This window comes from Magnolia sinica, chromosome 19, assembly GCF_029962835.1.
Source record: "Magnolia sinica isolate HGM2019 chromosome 19, MsV1, whole genome shotgun sequence".
Taxonomy (NCBI): domain Eukaryota; kingdom Viridiplantae; phylum Streptophyta; class Magnoliopsida; order Magnoliales; family Magnoliaceae; genus Magnolia; species Magnolia sinica.
In genome coordinates this window covers 31,600,142-31,616,095 of record NC_080591.1, presented here as the reverse complement: position 1 = coordinate 31,616,095, position 15,954 = coordinate 31,600,142, and the positions used below count along the sequence as shown (strand labels likewise).

General features: G+C 40.4%; 1 protein-coding gene across 4 annotated transcripts in view; it reads right to left on the bottom strand.

Annotated features, from left to right (window-relative positions):
- Nucleotides 1-14,580, bottom strand: part of LOC131234456 (tRNA dimethylallyltransferase 2) — a 40,427-nt gene extending 25,847 nt beyond the window's left edge. For 2 of the 4 annotated variants that reach the window (XM_058231347.1, XM_058231348.1), the window contains exons 1-4: nucleotides 14,260-14,554; nucleotides 13,913-13,967; nucleotides 13,673-13,752; nucleotides 3,826-3,894 (exon numbers count right to left, since the gene is read on the bottom strand). In XM_058231347.1, the coding sequence (XP_058087330.1) occupies nucleotides 3,826-3,894; nucleotides 13,673-13,752; nucleotides 13,913-13,967; nucleotides 14,260-14,427 (372 nt within the window). In that variant the 5' untranslated portion in view covers nucleotides 14,428-14,554. Of the gene's footprint in view, nucleotides 1-3,825; nucleotides 3,895-13,672; nucleotides 13,753-13,912; nucleotides 13,968-14,259 lie in introns of all 4 variants that reach the window. The other 2 variants (XR_009165715.1, XM_058231350.1) reach the window with 2 other exon arrangements.
- Between the last annotated feature and the right edge of the window lie 1,374 nt (nucleotides 14,581-15,954).

Sequence of the window (15,954 nt, the reverse complement as noted above, 5' to 3'; positions counted from 1 at the left end):
GCATAAATCTAATGTATTTGATGTATTTAAGAAGTGGAAAGTTATGGTAGAAAATGAGACAGGTAAAACAGTAAAATGTCTTAAATCAGATAATGGGGGACAGTACTGTGATAAGAGATTTGAGGAGTATTGTGCAGCAAATGGAATCAAACATCATAATACGATTCCAAGGACACCGCAGCAGAACAATGTGACTAAGCGCATTAACAGGACCATTCTTAAGCGCGCCAGGAGCATGAGGCTACAAGCAGGATTGCCTAAGACGTTTTGGGCAGATGTTATGAATACTGCTGGATATCTCATTAATAGAAGTCCCTCAGCACCATTGGATGGTGGGCTTCTAGGAAAAACGTGGACTGACAAAAAAGTGAACCTTGCACATCTCAAAGTGTTCGGTTGCACTTTATATATTCACATGGATGCAGAGCCAGAAACAAGTTGGATGCGAAGTCCAAGAGGTGCACGTTTATAGGCTATAGGCAGCATGATTTTGGCTACCGTTTTTGGGATATAGAAAATAGAAAAATCATCAGAAGCAAAGACGTAGTCTTCAATGAAAAGGTGATGCATAAAGACAATGTGCAGCAAAATAAGGCTGATGAGAAAGAATTCGTAGAGTTGGAAGAGTTACCAGACACAGGTGTTATAGTGCCACAGGATAATCATGCACAGGAGCATTATGAGGCAGAGCCACAGACACCGGTTATGAGGAAGTCTACTCGGGAGAGGAGACCCACGGTCCGATACTTACCCTCCTTACATTATCTACTGCTGATAGATAATGGTAAACCAAAATGTTTTGAAAAGGCATTACAGTCAAATACACGGGTTAAGTGGGAGCAGGCCATGGATGATGAGATGGACTCTCTTAAGTCTAATCGTACATGGGAGCTAGTCACTCTACCTAAGGATAAGAAAGCTCTTCATAACAAGAAGGTTTACAGACTGAAGGAAGAGCACGATGGTTTGAAACGGTACAAGGCTAGATTGGTTGTGAAAGGGTTTCAATAAAAAGCAGGTATCGATTTCACTAAAATATTTTCACCGGTAATGAAAATGTCTACGATTCGCATGGTTTTGAGTATAATGGCTACAGAGGACTTACATCTAGAGCAGTTAGATGTTAAGACAGTCTTTCTTCATGGAGACCTTAAAGAAGAGATATATATGCTTCAGCCGACAAGATACGTGGCACCAAGAAAGGAGAACAATGTGTGCAGACTGAAGAACAGTCTACATGGCCTGAAGCAGGCCCTAAGGCAGTGGTACAAGAAGTTCAACAGTTTCTTGTAGGGAAACGGTTATAGGAGATGTCATGCAGACCACTGTTGCTATTTGAAGAAGTTTGATACGTCGTACATCATCCTTCTTTTGTACGTTGATGATATGCTTGTAATCGGATCAAGTATGAAGGACATCTCAGATCTCAAAAGACAACTGTCTAGAGAATTTGCCATGAGGGATTTAGGAGCTGCAAAACAAATCCTAGGCATGAGGATAAAGCGTGACAGGGAAAACAAGAAACTAGTTTTGTCACAGGCAGAGCACATAGCCAAGGTACTTGATCGATTCAATATGGGAGGTGCTAAGCCGGTTAGCACTCCATTAACCAATCACTTCAAGCTTTCTAAGGAGCAAGGTGCGAAGACGCAGGAGGAACGGGACTGCATGGCTAAAGTCCCATACACGTCAGCTATTGAGTCTCATGTATGCTATGGTGAGCACGAGGCCAGACATTACTCAAGCAGTGGGAGTTGTTAGCAGGTTCATGAACAACCCCGGGAAGGAACATTGGGAAGCTGTAAAGTGGATCCTCAGATACCTGGTAGGTACTGTGGATGTAGGGCTGTGTTATGGAAGATTGGAAATCAAGCTACAAGGCTACGTAGATTCAGATTTAGCAGGAGATATCGACAACAGAAGAAGCACTACAGGTTATATCTTTACTCTAGGTATTGCTGCAATCAGTTGGGTCTCTCAATTACAGAAGATAGTATCTATCAGTACAACGGAAGCAGAATATGTTGTAACTACAGAAGCATCCAAGGAGATGGTGTAGATGCAAGGTTTCATGGAAGAGTTAGGTAAGAAGCAAGCAGATTGCAAGCTGTACAGTGACAGTAAGAGTGCAATACACTTGGCGAAGAATTCAGCCTTTCATTCAAGGACCAAACATATTGACATCAGATATCACTTCATACGTTCGTTTCTAGAATATGGATCGATTGCCCTGAAGAAGATTCATACAAGTGAGAATCCTGCGGATATGTTGACCAAGGCGGTCACACGGGAGAAGCTAAAGCTCTGTTCAGCTTTGATTGGTCTTTAGGCTTGAAGACGGAGAGGTGGTGCACTTCGGATGTAGAAGACGAAGGTTTATGGTGATGTGTCTCCAAGTGGAAAATTGTTGAGATGTGGAGCCACATCTGGACAGGGCCGCTTGACCAGTCGAGTGGTCTGCTCGACCAGTCGAGTGGCCCACTCGACCAGTCGAGGGCTAGCTCGACTCAAAGTCCGATGAGTTATGATTTTTTTGGGTCCGTGGTGCTCGACCGGTCGAGGCCCTTGCACGACCAGTCGAGGTTACGCAGATTCGTTTTGCGGATTTGATGCGAACTGCAGAAATTTGAGACGGTTTCGCAAGGATACAAAAGGGAAGTTGCCTAAACTACAAATAGGGGTCCCTAGGGCTATTCAGGGTTATGGGAGTTATTCTAAAGTGTGGGCAAAGGGTTTTCTCTATACATATAAAGGGAAAAGGTTAGTATATTGCTTGTAATCTCGTTTTCTTCATAGTGGAAGTTTTGCACCATAGTTTTTTACCCTTGTTGGGGTTTTTCCACGTATATCTTGTCTTGTGGTTTGTTTGGTATGCTTTGATTCTATCTCTAGATTATATTTCTTTCTGTTTATCGTTTGTGAGTGAGACTGGAGATTGGATCTCGGTTCACTAGCGTTGTTGGCGTGCTGCACAACATATAGTATTAGTATAATAGCCTATTTTTAATTTTTAGTTTTTGAATTTGTACGTCACTAAGCTATACCTTTGTAATTTGTAGTTGTAACTTGTAACTAATTTCTAGTTTGTAAATTTAATTTGTAATTGGATTTGTAACTTTGTAGTTGTTTTTACTGCTTTAGTTTGTAGTTTGTACTATTGATACATCAACTCATCAAGTTATCAATAAAATTTCTCTGTTTGTAGTTTTTAATAAGTTGTTTGTTAGTTAACTTGTTAATTGTTATAACTTGTAGAAGGTGTAATAGTCATTTAGATGTAAATATAATCACGTAATGTAACAAACTATAATGAAATAAGTAAAACAATAAATCCAATCACTTGTAGTAATTAGGCATAGTTTTTCTTTTTTTTAGGATGTTTTATGGTTTTTTTTCCCATTTTTTAATTTTTTTTCAAAAAAGAAAAGAGGGGGGCTGAGCAGTCGCTTATGTGAAGCGATCAGCACAGCCCAATGGCTCAGGATCACTTGTGTGATTTGACAATATTGATGAGTGCTACTAGATCTGTAGCGGCTCCTTGGCGCAAACCAATAAAGAGACTTTAAAACTTCACCAACACAAATTTGCTTGCTTGTTAATATGGGTATATTTTAACTATTTTCATTTTGAAGGCCTCTAAACAACAGTATGTTATTTGTAATTGCAGAATCCCACAATTCAAAAATAGGAAGAGCAGCAGATTGATAGATCAATAAACAGTAAAAAAGTGTAGTTAAATGGGAAACAGCTCGGATGTATTTCCACACACAAATTTGAAAACCTATCCTAACTTCCAAGAAATAAAGGATTGGGTAGGATGAATACCTGAATATAATAATTTGTACCCCCAACAATGACCGGCAAGCAGTTGTGGGACAATATCTCATCCACAATCTGAAAAAAATGAGGGGAAAACCTTGAATCAGGGGACCAATAAAAGAAGAAGATGGCTACGAGTAACGAACAAAGAAAATTTTCAGCTGGAAGCATTTCAGAAATTACTAAGGGCCTGTTTGGACGCCTGTAAGTCACTTACAGGTGAAAGTCACTTACAGGTAACCTGTTTGGATATAAGTTGTAAGTCACTTACAGGTAAGTTTTTTTGTTTGGGTAACCTGTTAAGTTACTTACAGGTGAAAAGCTGTATATTTGCACCGGGCAGAGCTTGAATTAAGGAATTGTTCCAAAATGTCATGATCATATAAAAATGAATAGGACGAATAGAAAGAAATTCAACATGAAGTCATTCACTAAAAAGATTGTTAGCTCAGGAAGCCTCTGAAATGAGACAGGAGAAGTCAGCAGACAAACCACAATAAGCGTAAATGTACAAATTTGCAGATTGATTGACATTGGATTCAACAGCAAACTGCACGATGGTTTATTGATGGTTCGACAACTGGATCAGGATGATCAAATGACCAACAGTCACATGAACCTTAAACCCTGTACTATATCAAGATGAAAATAAAAAGATAAATGATAAAATTGAGAGGGACCCAAATAAATGTCTCAAAAAGCTCAGATATCACATAAAGAAACTCTTACAGCAAGTATTCATGCTCCAAATATATGAATCACTGGTTCAATGTCTAATGGGGAGACATGAACCAAGAGACCAACAGCTGTTTTGCCTGTTCATGATCAAATAGAAGTAATCCCAAAACGTGAGCAGAGCCAAATCTCAGGTCGACCACACCATTAGAAACAGGCTGACCATCTGTTTTTATATCCAGGCTGACCATTATATCCAGGCTGGCCATTAAGAATAGGCCGTTAACGAAATCAGATTACCTACCTGGGTATACTTTTATTGTACTGAGTAAACTCATTTAGGCCCACTGTAAATGTGTGCAGCTTATCCAATCCGTCCACGTGATGTAAAACCCCATGGCCCAACTTTTACTTTGATCCAAAACTTTGGTGGGCCATGAAAAAACTTACAGTTTCCTCCTTTGATTTGCATCTCTATTTTCTATGGCCCACCAGAGTTTTAGTTTAGGGTGAAAATTGGTCCTAGGAGGTTTCATGGTATTCTGCATCACATGAACCGTTCTGATTAGAGTCCCATGACACGTGTGTGATGTTGCACACGTGCGCAGGCAAGCATGCCTCCACATTAGTAACACCTAACCACTCCCGTTTTTAAAGTTTAAAAAAAAAAAAGAGGTTGCGATGAAAACCCTACTGCTTTTGTGAGGAGGAGAGAGGGAGAGCGGTGGTTGCAGAGAGAGGGAAAAAGAGAGACAGATTGCAGAGAGGGAGAGAGACAGATTGCAGAGAGGGAGAGACAGATTGGGATGGAGAGCTTCAATCCCCTCTTGGCTGGAGCTTAATGGTGGTTGGTGGGTTGGTGCGTTTCTCCCCCTTCCTCTCGTTTTAAAAATCCGACCGTTGTGCCTGTAAGTGACTTACAGGGAAGTGACTTCTCACCCCTATCCCCCTGCAGTTTTTTGGTAGATTTGCCTGTAAGTTACTTACAGGTGAATTTTCTCTCCCAAACACCACCTGCAAGTCACTTCCCTGTAAGTCACTTCCCACTTACCCAACTCATAGGCATCCAAACAGGCCCTAAGAGAACCTTAGGTCCGTCTGGACATGAGGTGAATCACAACTCATTATTTTTAAAGAAAGAATCTGAATCCGAAAAAGCCAAACATTTTGTTTGTACAAAACAAACCATGACGAAGCTGAAACACAAAAAGGGAACCATTTTTCAATGGGTTTCCCTTTGCCTTCAGTCGTGGTTCTAAGCAACATTTTCAGAGTGCAACTACCCAGGAGTCCGAATCATATGCGAATCACCCCGACTCATTCTGTTTCGATCTCCATGCCAGTCTGGTGATTCAAGTCAGGCATGATCAAAACCAATACAACTTGAGTGAAATTGAGTCATATCTGAGGACATTTTTGAACTATGTGCCCACTTGAGACAAAGTGTATTAGGCTAACCATATCCTATCCAATCAGACACGACACATGCACACAGGCCCTTAAACAAGTGAGAAGTAAGCAATTCAAGAGAGTATACAAAAGATGGCAGCTGCTCTAATATCCAACATACATGTGTGAACCAACTGATGGGTGGAATTTCTGATTACTTGGCTGTTGCCTGCTCATGGTGGGATCCACCTAATGAGTGGACTGGATCGTCACCACATGAGCCATACTGGCACCATGCCACGAACCACCTCGCCATTCATGATTGTTGAAGCTTATTGGTCAACTTGTAGGTTCCACATGTGGACCCTTCTGCTTTTGCCTAGGCTTTGTTTTATATTTGGGTTAATTTTGACCCCCTCAAAAAAAATATTTTTTGGTTAATTTTGCGACTAACGGGAGTCGAACCATCAACCTCTTTTTAGGTTTGCTTTTGCTTTTGCTTTACTTATGCTTTTTGTTATTTAGTCCCACATAAGGAGCTAGAAAGTGGGCTGTATTTCCCTCTATATAAAGAGAACCTTTGCTTAAGAGTAAAATTTGCGATTGTGAGAAATATTCTTTTAATAAAAAGAGTTAGGTTTCTCTCTCTTCCTGTCATTAGTTAAAATTTCCATCACAGGGTTCATTGCTGTCCATGTACGTGTGGTTCTCTCAGCTGCTTGCGTGCATGTGATTCTCTAGGTTTGCTGGTACTAACTCCCATGGAGTTTGCACCAACCGATATCATTGTCGCATGTGGTGCACATGTATGAATCCACTACGTATTTGCAATCTGTCCGCTGCATGTTCGTGATCTGTCCACTGCAGGTAGTAGGATCCACAAGTGCGTTGCACATCTGATCCATACACTAAATGGGACGCTACAATCATTGTGTGATAATCATAGAATCTTAAGGGATCGTTTGGATGCCTGTGAATGAGGCAATTTGAACTCGTGTTTGGATGGCCCTTTTTGCCTGTAAATCATTTACGCGCAAAGACACACCTCCCTCCCTCCCTCTCACCTAATGCTTGGATGGTCCACTTCTATGGCTCACCTAATCCTTGGTTTTCTATGAGGATCAACCCTGAGCTTTAGTGAGATGGGCTTAACCCAATGATCCACTTTAAAATCCACTCTTATATGCCATTTGAATGTTTTTTAAGGAATTACTGTGGGTGGCAGGTGGACAAAAGATTCGTCTTCCTATAGGGCCTCGGCCATCTGGAAAGTTATCCTTACAATGAAAAAAGAAGTTCTAGAAGGTATCAGATTTGAGCTTGGAAAGGGTGATAAAATTCTTTTTTGGGAAGATAAATGGGTGGAAGACGTTCCTTTGAAAGAAAAATTCCCAAACATCTTCCTCCTTGCTCCAAATCAAGCTATCCATGTAGCTGATTGCTATTCTTTTTTAGCAGGGAAAGTAGAATGGAATGTCGAATGGAGGCAGAACCTTCAAGATTGGGAAATTCAGGAATATCAGGACCTCCTGGATGGCTTTTACAAATCCTCGCCAAATCCCTTCATGGCAGACAATTTAACATGGAAGCTCGATAAGTCGAGTAAGTTCTCGGTTAAATCTCTTTATAATGCCTTGGATAGTTGTAACACCCGTACTTTCCAGTACTCGAGTGTTACCCCGTAATCTAACTTAGTATAAATACGAGCCTGGCTTAGGTAAACATTCACGTTCATTCTAGCCTAAATCCAACCCTTGAAAACAACCCCCGTCCATACATCAAGCTATCCATCCGTCGACCTCCAAGATGGATCACCATACCACCAGAGATAGTTATTTTTAGGATCCCGATTCACTAACAGACTAAGGATAGTTTTATTATAACTACGAACGATGACCCTTAAATGGTTAATCATTCAATAGCTTACTTGGGTACATATCTTATAAGTGATTTAACCATTGGTTAGCTTACTCGAGTTCATGTCTTGAAAACGGTTAGATCACCTGACTAACTCTTTTAATCGCATGTCTTAGAATTAATTATAATGCTTGGTTAGTTAGAATACTAGGTTAGTTTACTTAAACAAGTGCCTAGAGTTAGTTAAAATACTTGATTATTTTACTTAACAAATGTCTAAAAATTAACTAGAATGCTTGATTAGCTACCAAATAAATGTCTTAAAATGGGTTCGAATACTTGATAGGTTGACTTAAACTGATGCCTTAGAAGTGACTGGATACCTGGTAAGCTGGCCTAAATACACGTCTTAGATTAATTAAAATATTTGATTAGTTTAATTAAGTTCATGAGTTGGAATTTGATTTACTACTCTAAACACATGAATAGCGAATATGAGGTAATTTATAATAATATAATTAGCAATTAATAGAATTATTTAAATAGTGACATATGATGGTGCATGTAATTGGAAATTAATAGAATTATTTAAATAGTGACATAAGATGGCGCACTTAAGCGTACAAATGACCCCGTAGGACCTTTTGACCGTTGATACTCGGATTGGAATCAATCCGACCATCGGACCAACGCAATCAGCACCAAAGGACACTAGTTTCGTTAGTAAGGCCCACCTAAATCTTGGACATGCCTGATCCTTAGTCGGGGGACCCATTTAGGCCCCTAGAACCTATTAGATGGGGTGGATTTCCCACAAACATCACGGTGGGCCCCACACGTGAGTTGCATGTGCACAGGAGGAGCGTGCCTCGCTGTGCACCAGTCCGGGCAACCCGATCAAAGCAGGTTGACCCGCAATTCCTTTAAAAGAGAGGATCCCCTCTCTCGCTCTGACTTCTAGCAGCGGACGGATGTCCGTCCGTTTTTGACGTGCGATCGCCCACCATCGGCCATTGGTTAGATGATCTGAACCATCCATATTGTATAGGACCCGAAGCTAAACAGAACCATGGTCGATCCACCGTTGGATTGCACGCACGTGCACACGATGTCAGCCTCAAATCAAGCCACAAACACACCCATTTCCGGAAATAGAAATCTGTTGTTGCCAACAGGGCGATCTGCGTGGGGGAGATCCGTGTAATCTCAGCCATTCATTTGGCACTATCCTAGCCCTCCATCTTTCCCATGGTTTCCCTCCGTTTCAAAACAAAACAACTGTCAGTTTTAGGTTACCGGTTGTATTTGGTGTTGTTGCAAAACAAACCTTATCTAGACCGTCCATGATCATCCGACGGTTGGCAACATTAGGGCAAACAGATAAAAGAGAGTGGATCGAGCAACATGAAATCCTCCCTTCATTTCTAGCAGCCACGCCCGAAAATCAGCCGGAACCTTCTTTTGCCAAACCCATCGCCCAGACGAAGGCGGAGCTTTGAAACAACCCATCTGCAAGCACCATATGGAAGGGCTAGACCCTCCAGTAACTTCATTTCGAAGAACGGTGGGCCGCATTTCAATCCACCATTGTCGCCCGGTCGTCGTCCTCGTCTGGAACTGCACTGATTCGCGGTTCGGGTAGGGCCGATTCGTGCAATGGAGTTCTCGCTGAGATGAGAAGCAGAAAAGAGACAAGAGGAGATTGAAGAAAGAGAGGAGGAAGAATCAGGAGGATGGTGGTGCGGCTGTTGCACCGCACCACCATGCCGCACCACCTCGAACCAGCTCAAACCAAGCCCAGTCTGAGTTCGAGATCAGACCGAGTCTGCTGTATCGGGTCTATTCAACCCGCTGTTAGGTCGTTGGTAGAAACAGGAAAGAGAAAGAAAAGAGGGAAAGGAAGAGAAATGGAGAGAGAGTAGTGGTAGTGCAGGTGCACCACGTTCCGGTTCAGCCAACCGAGTCGCTGACCCGATTCGAACTTGGGACATACTAGGTTGGGTCCCGTCGGGTTTTGCAAGTTTGAAAGGAAGCACAGAAATAGAGAGAAAGAGGAAGGGGATGTGCGGTTACGCTAGCCAGACCGAGTCGACTCAGCTGGAACCGAGTCCAGTTGGGTCGAGTCAGGTTTGGGCCGATCCAGATGTTGCTGGAGTCCCAGCAAGGAGAAACGAAAATGGAGAAGAAGAAAAGGAAAAATAAAGGAGAGTTGGGTTTTTGAGTTGGTCGTGTTGAGCCGAGACAACTCGACTCGAACTGATTCAACTAGGTGAGCCCATGTTTTTCTGTCCAAATTCAATTTATTTTAATTATCATTGCTATTGTTATTACCATTTTTGGTATTATTGAAATTAGATATGATTGACCATTAGAAAGTTATTCACATGGGTATTAGTGGATTCATATAAAAATTTTCATTATTAAAATATTAATGTTTTTCCTTGCCATTCTTGAAATATTATTACTAACGCTAGAACACGCTATTTATTTTCATCAAAATGACTATTAGTGTCACATTGGCTAAATGTTAAGAATATCGTTAATATTACTAATTGTTTTGGAATTATTAGCAATATGATCCATCGTGGGTTGTTGTTAGATAATTTAATATGATAGTAGTCATTGTTAATATTCCTAAAATTAATAACTGATTTATTGGATTGTTTCTATTCATTCATTATTCCCTTTAATAATATCATTAATGGCCACACAAAATAGAATTCAAATTCCGTAATCAAAACTTTAAATCTAAACCTAGAACGAAACCCTAAGAATAAGTAATCTAAACCCTAGGTCAATACCTTTGCGTGTTGAGTTTGGATCTAATTGCAGAATTTCATAATTCCTAGTAGATCACAATATCTATTATCATGGCTAGATCCATTATTAGTATTAGACAATATTGATAATTTTCCTTAAGGAATTAATATGATACTTGTTAACGTAATTAATAGCACTAGTCCTTATTATATCATTGTTAGTGAAAATTCTATTATTATTTCTCGAATTATTTAAAAGAGTATTAGTCATTACAAGAATATTAGATAATGTCGATACACTTAAATAGGAAATTAGGAACCATCGTTAATAATAGCGATGGATTAATACTTCTATTATAAATATTATTATTATTCGATCCATTATACAATACTAAAATAATAATAATAGTAATAACTTAGGATTCAAGTCCTAGCATCTAAGCATTTAGCTAAACCCTAGGATGAAGCCCTAATTCTATATTAAAACCCTAAAAATAAATAATCCAAACCCTAGGTTGTATAAATCTTGACTATAGATACGTGGTAGAACATTGATCTCATGTGCAATTTCACAATCCATGGTAGGATTCAATTCTAAGGGTGCACACGTTTCCTAGCAACGTCAGTTGGCGATTCGATGCATAAGGTGATGATTTCTTCCCCTTGAGCTTTCCATTTTCTCATTAGCTTAAGTTATAGTCTTTATTTTAATTTATAATTGATATCTCTATTTCATAGTCACATATGTTAAGTTGTTGGAATTGAATTGCTGCATTACATGCTTAATGTTTATCCTGTATATTAAATTCATGCTATTGGATTACTTGTGGATTACTTTTGGGATTTAAACTGGTACATTAGTGGGAAACCCCTACTTGTAAATGTACACCCATACTTGGGATGTAACTCAATTGATTTTGGTTGTAATGAACCTTCGACTTAGTGGTTATTGAGTGGTGGGGTGATTTGAATATTGATGTGGGCCTACCATCCAGGGGTTGTGTCCAAGTGGTTTTTAAGGATGGTCATTATCGCATGGTTTTGATACTTGCCCTATGTGGCTAATTTTGATATCTGCCCTAGGTGGCTTGTTTCAATATCGCCCTATGTGGCTTTGGTTTGGTATTTGCCCTATATGGGTTCGATATTTTATTTTGTACAACCATGCGATGGTAAGCCCCATATACTGAATATGATTGGCCACTAGTTGATTGGGATTCATTAAACATCCTAAGGTGGTAGCCTCATGAGCCAAGGATGGTGGAATGGGACACTATGCCTGAGCTGTCGGCCTACGCTGGGCTCCGAGCTCCCCGTAGTGACCTTTGAGCTTATTAAACCTGCTGGTTGTAAACGGACTAATAACGGTTGGGCTAATCATGCATTTTCATAACATATGGTCTTTTCCGGGTGATTAATTCTCCTTGGGTGATCTATACTTTATGGTCTTTTCCGGGCGATTAAATTCTCCTTGGGCGATCTATGGTCTTTTCCGAGTGATTAAATTCTCCTTGGGCGATCTATGTTTTATGGTCTTTTCCAGGTGATTAAATTCTCCTTGAGCGATCTATATATTCTGGTCTTTCCGAACAGCTGGTTCTCCTCAGGCGTACCTTTGTGTATTTTTGCAGGTGACTAGTTCTCTTAGGGCGACCCTTTATTTCGACAGCAGGATGTGCATCCCCAGGTCGATGATGCATTCACACATCCATGCATTTAATAAGACTGCATCATGTATTGTTTTATATGCCTATAACTATGCTTACCTAATGCGACGGTGTGTAATCTTGAGGGGAATTCACACTGAGTTGGCCACTCATCCATCAAATATATAACCATACAGGTAGCACAGGTGGCTTAAGTGATTTTCAAGTTCAGACTGATGAGGAGCCGGGTACAAGTGCTAGGGATGCATGGCCGTAATGCTTAAGAGAAGCTGCGCGGTCTTGCGGCTTACGTTTACATTCTTTTGTTCCTTTTCATGTATTAAATTATGTGAATTTGTGTATTTGTTATATCGAGACATTGGTTTGTATAAGTCATTATGGGCAACTTCTTGTACATCCTAAATGTAAATCAAATCTTCCATTATGTATGATTTGTCCATTCTACACTCATCTGCTTACTCTGATAGTTAAAAATAATAATAATAATATACTCGAATTTGACCATCCTTTGAGGTTAACACTCGGGTTTTTGGGAAACGGGTCGTGTACTCGGGTCCTGAAAACACAGGGTGTTACAATAGTGCTGTTACAATTGACGGGATGCAGTTTAAGCACATCTGGAAGTATTCGGCTCCTCCAAAGATCTGTGCTTTTGGCTGGCTAGCTGATAAGAAAAGGATCCTAACAGTTGACAATCTGAAAAAAAAAAAAAAAAAAAAAGAGGGATGCCCTTAGTAAATATCTGTTTATGCTGCATGAAGAATGAAGAAACGGTCGACCACCTCCTTCTTCATTGCCCCTTCATCACTCCAATCTGGTCTGAATTCTGCAGATGTTTTAATATCAGTTGGTGTTTTCCTGATTCGGTGGATAAGCTTAACAAGGCGTGGCATGGGATCAATTTTGGTAAGCATAGGACTCGGCTTTGGAGAATGGCTATTCTCATTGTGTGGTGGTCAGTCTGGGAAGAAAGAAATGGCAGATGTTTCAGGGATATTGCTAATTCTGGTCCCGCCATCGCCTCAAAGGCTAAGCGCTTTATCTTAGAATGGGCTGTTCATGTTGAATTTCTGAAGGGCTATGACCTTCTTTTCCTTGGAGTTTAGTTTCTTCTGCTTTCTCAGCAGACGTTCTATTCTCTTCCCTGTATTTTCTTTCTTTTAATACAATCTTTACCGTGACTTCTCAAAAAAAAAAAAACTATCACAGGTGTGAATACCCAATTACAGGATATAAACCATTTATAGGCTATACAAACACTGTACATGATTTACCTGTAAATCATTTACAGCATAAACCCAAACAGACAGGCTGTAAATTGACTTAAACCATTTACAGGAATCCAAAAGACCCCTAAAGAAAAATGAAGGGAACAACTACAAATTGCAAATAAAGATGATGGAAGAAATTACAAATTCTTTTTAAGTCAATATCTGTAAGCAACAATGCTACGCTACTCTAACATTACAAAACAACAGAGAAATCTGGTGGGTCCAGCACACTTACAGGAATTGCTTGATCACGGAACTCCTTTGATGTGAAATCAACATTGGGTGAGATGGTCCCAAGAAGATGATGTGGCACTCCTACATACGTTCAATCCAGTCCATAAAACTTAAACATATTTTAAAGAAAAAATGAGAAATTATTTTTTTAAAAATAAAAAGGAAAGAAAAAGAATTTTCATTTTCAAGAAAAAAGAATGGGATTTTGATGGAACTGAAAGGGGGAAGAATAACAACAGACCTTTCCGATCTTCGAATGGGACTTTGTTTGTCAGAACATCCAGTCCTTCATATACCTAAGAAAAATCACACACATGGAGAGAATGAAAAAGTATCATTACCGGATCGACTCGTTCAGCTGGAGAACATGACTCGTGAGAGTGAAACCGGTGAAGTTGAGTAGCGAGAAAGCATCATGACTCGGGCGAGTCAAACCAGTGACTTAATTGAAACAACGATTCGAGCGAGTCGTGAGAGATCCGACTCGAGACTCGACTATTCAGCGTGAGATCTTGACTCGGGCGAGAGAGAGAGAGACCTGCATAGAGTCCGAGAGAGAGAGAGAGAGAGAGAGAGAGAGAGAGAGACCTGCATAGAGTCGGCGTTGATGATCTCCAGAGAGAAGTAGCAAGCAAGGTCAATGGCGAGTCGAGATTTTCCAGCGCCCGTAGCTCCCATCACCACTACCACCTTTCGCTTTCCTTCTTCTCTAGGGTTAGGGTTAGAGTTAGGGTTTCCGAGCAGAGCCGCCTCCATATCTCTCTCTCTCTCTCTCTCGCTCTCTGAAAATGGGCTGGGTGGTCCAGGCCAAACACGGTCCCCAGATTGCTGGGTTTAGGGGTCGTTTGGATGCCTGTAAAATCCTTTTTAAGTTGTAAAGGGATTGCAGGTCATCTTATCACAGGGGCTGTTTGGATGCACGTAAAGGCCTTATAGATTGTAATCAATTACAGCTTTCAGCGATAATATGAAACTAGGTACAAAGCCAAATTTGAGATTATGGGTAAAATATTTATCACTAAAATGGCATTATATATGTTAGAACACAATGGTTAATATACACTTATGATATGTGGGGCCCACTGTAATGTATATGGTACATCCAATCGATCCATCATGTGTTTCTCTTAATGCTCTCCTATGGCCTTAAAAAAACAGATTATCCATTATCAAATGGATCACATGAGGGAAGGATGAGAGGTCCCCCATTAAAAACTTCTATATTGCATTTGGGGCCAGTGTGATGGGTGGAAGACATCAAATCCATTTAGTGTGTGCATGCTTTAATGCTCTTTTAGGCCTTTAAAAAAATAAAATCAAGTTCTTATGTGATTTGCTAATTTTGGAAGGTTTACCACCTAAGCTCTATGATATAAATACCTACTAAACACTTTATAGATAGCCAAACACATAATCTATTTACCTGTAAATGTAAACCTATCACACCTGAAACTCTTTTTTAGTGTAATGTGTTTACATCTATAAAAAAAATTACAGGCATGTAAATGACCCTTTAAGACCTTGCACGGAGCCAAAAAGGCGCACTTACCAGCCTATCCTATCGGGGCGGGCGTATTCAAATCCTTTATTTGCTTGATGGGGCATGGCCCACTGTATAAGTGCAGCCCATATGAAGAGTGGATCACGTTCATCTTAAACTTAGGGACGATCTGATGAACGATCCTCACTTCTAAGATATGAGCCACACTGGCAAGCAATTCCAGCAGCCGGCTTGGCCTGACCCTCTTGGACTAGGAGCCCCTAAATTAGCTAACAGATGGGCCTGAGTTTGAAATCTTGGTACAGTATTTGGGCCCCTTAGACTGGTCCAATAATCAAGTGCCTCTGGTTTAAAAAGAAGAGCCAGTCCAAAGATAGGGCTGTCAATTGATCCAGTTCAGGTGAGGCCTTCTGATAACTCACACCGGGCTAACTGGATTCGGGTCTTGATGGGTTTGAGTCTCATTCGTAAACACCTAAACCCAATTCAATTAGATTGGAAGGTGGCAACAAATCTTTAGATCTAGGTCTCTAGTTGGTTTGGGTCATAGTCGTTGTCGTCATTATCATCGTCGTCGTCGTCGTCGTCATCATCATCATCATCATTATTATTATTATTATTATTCCATTCAAACTAACTGACCCTACCAGATTGAATTTTCACTGGGTCTTAGTTGATGGACACATCACGGTGGGTACACCAGATGATTCCTGAGGGAAGCTGATTGCATACCGAGAAACTCAGTGCGCTTGAGTAAACTCTGTGGGGCCAACCGTTATGTA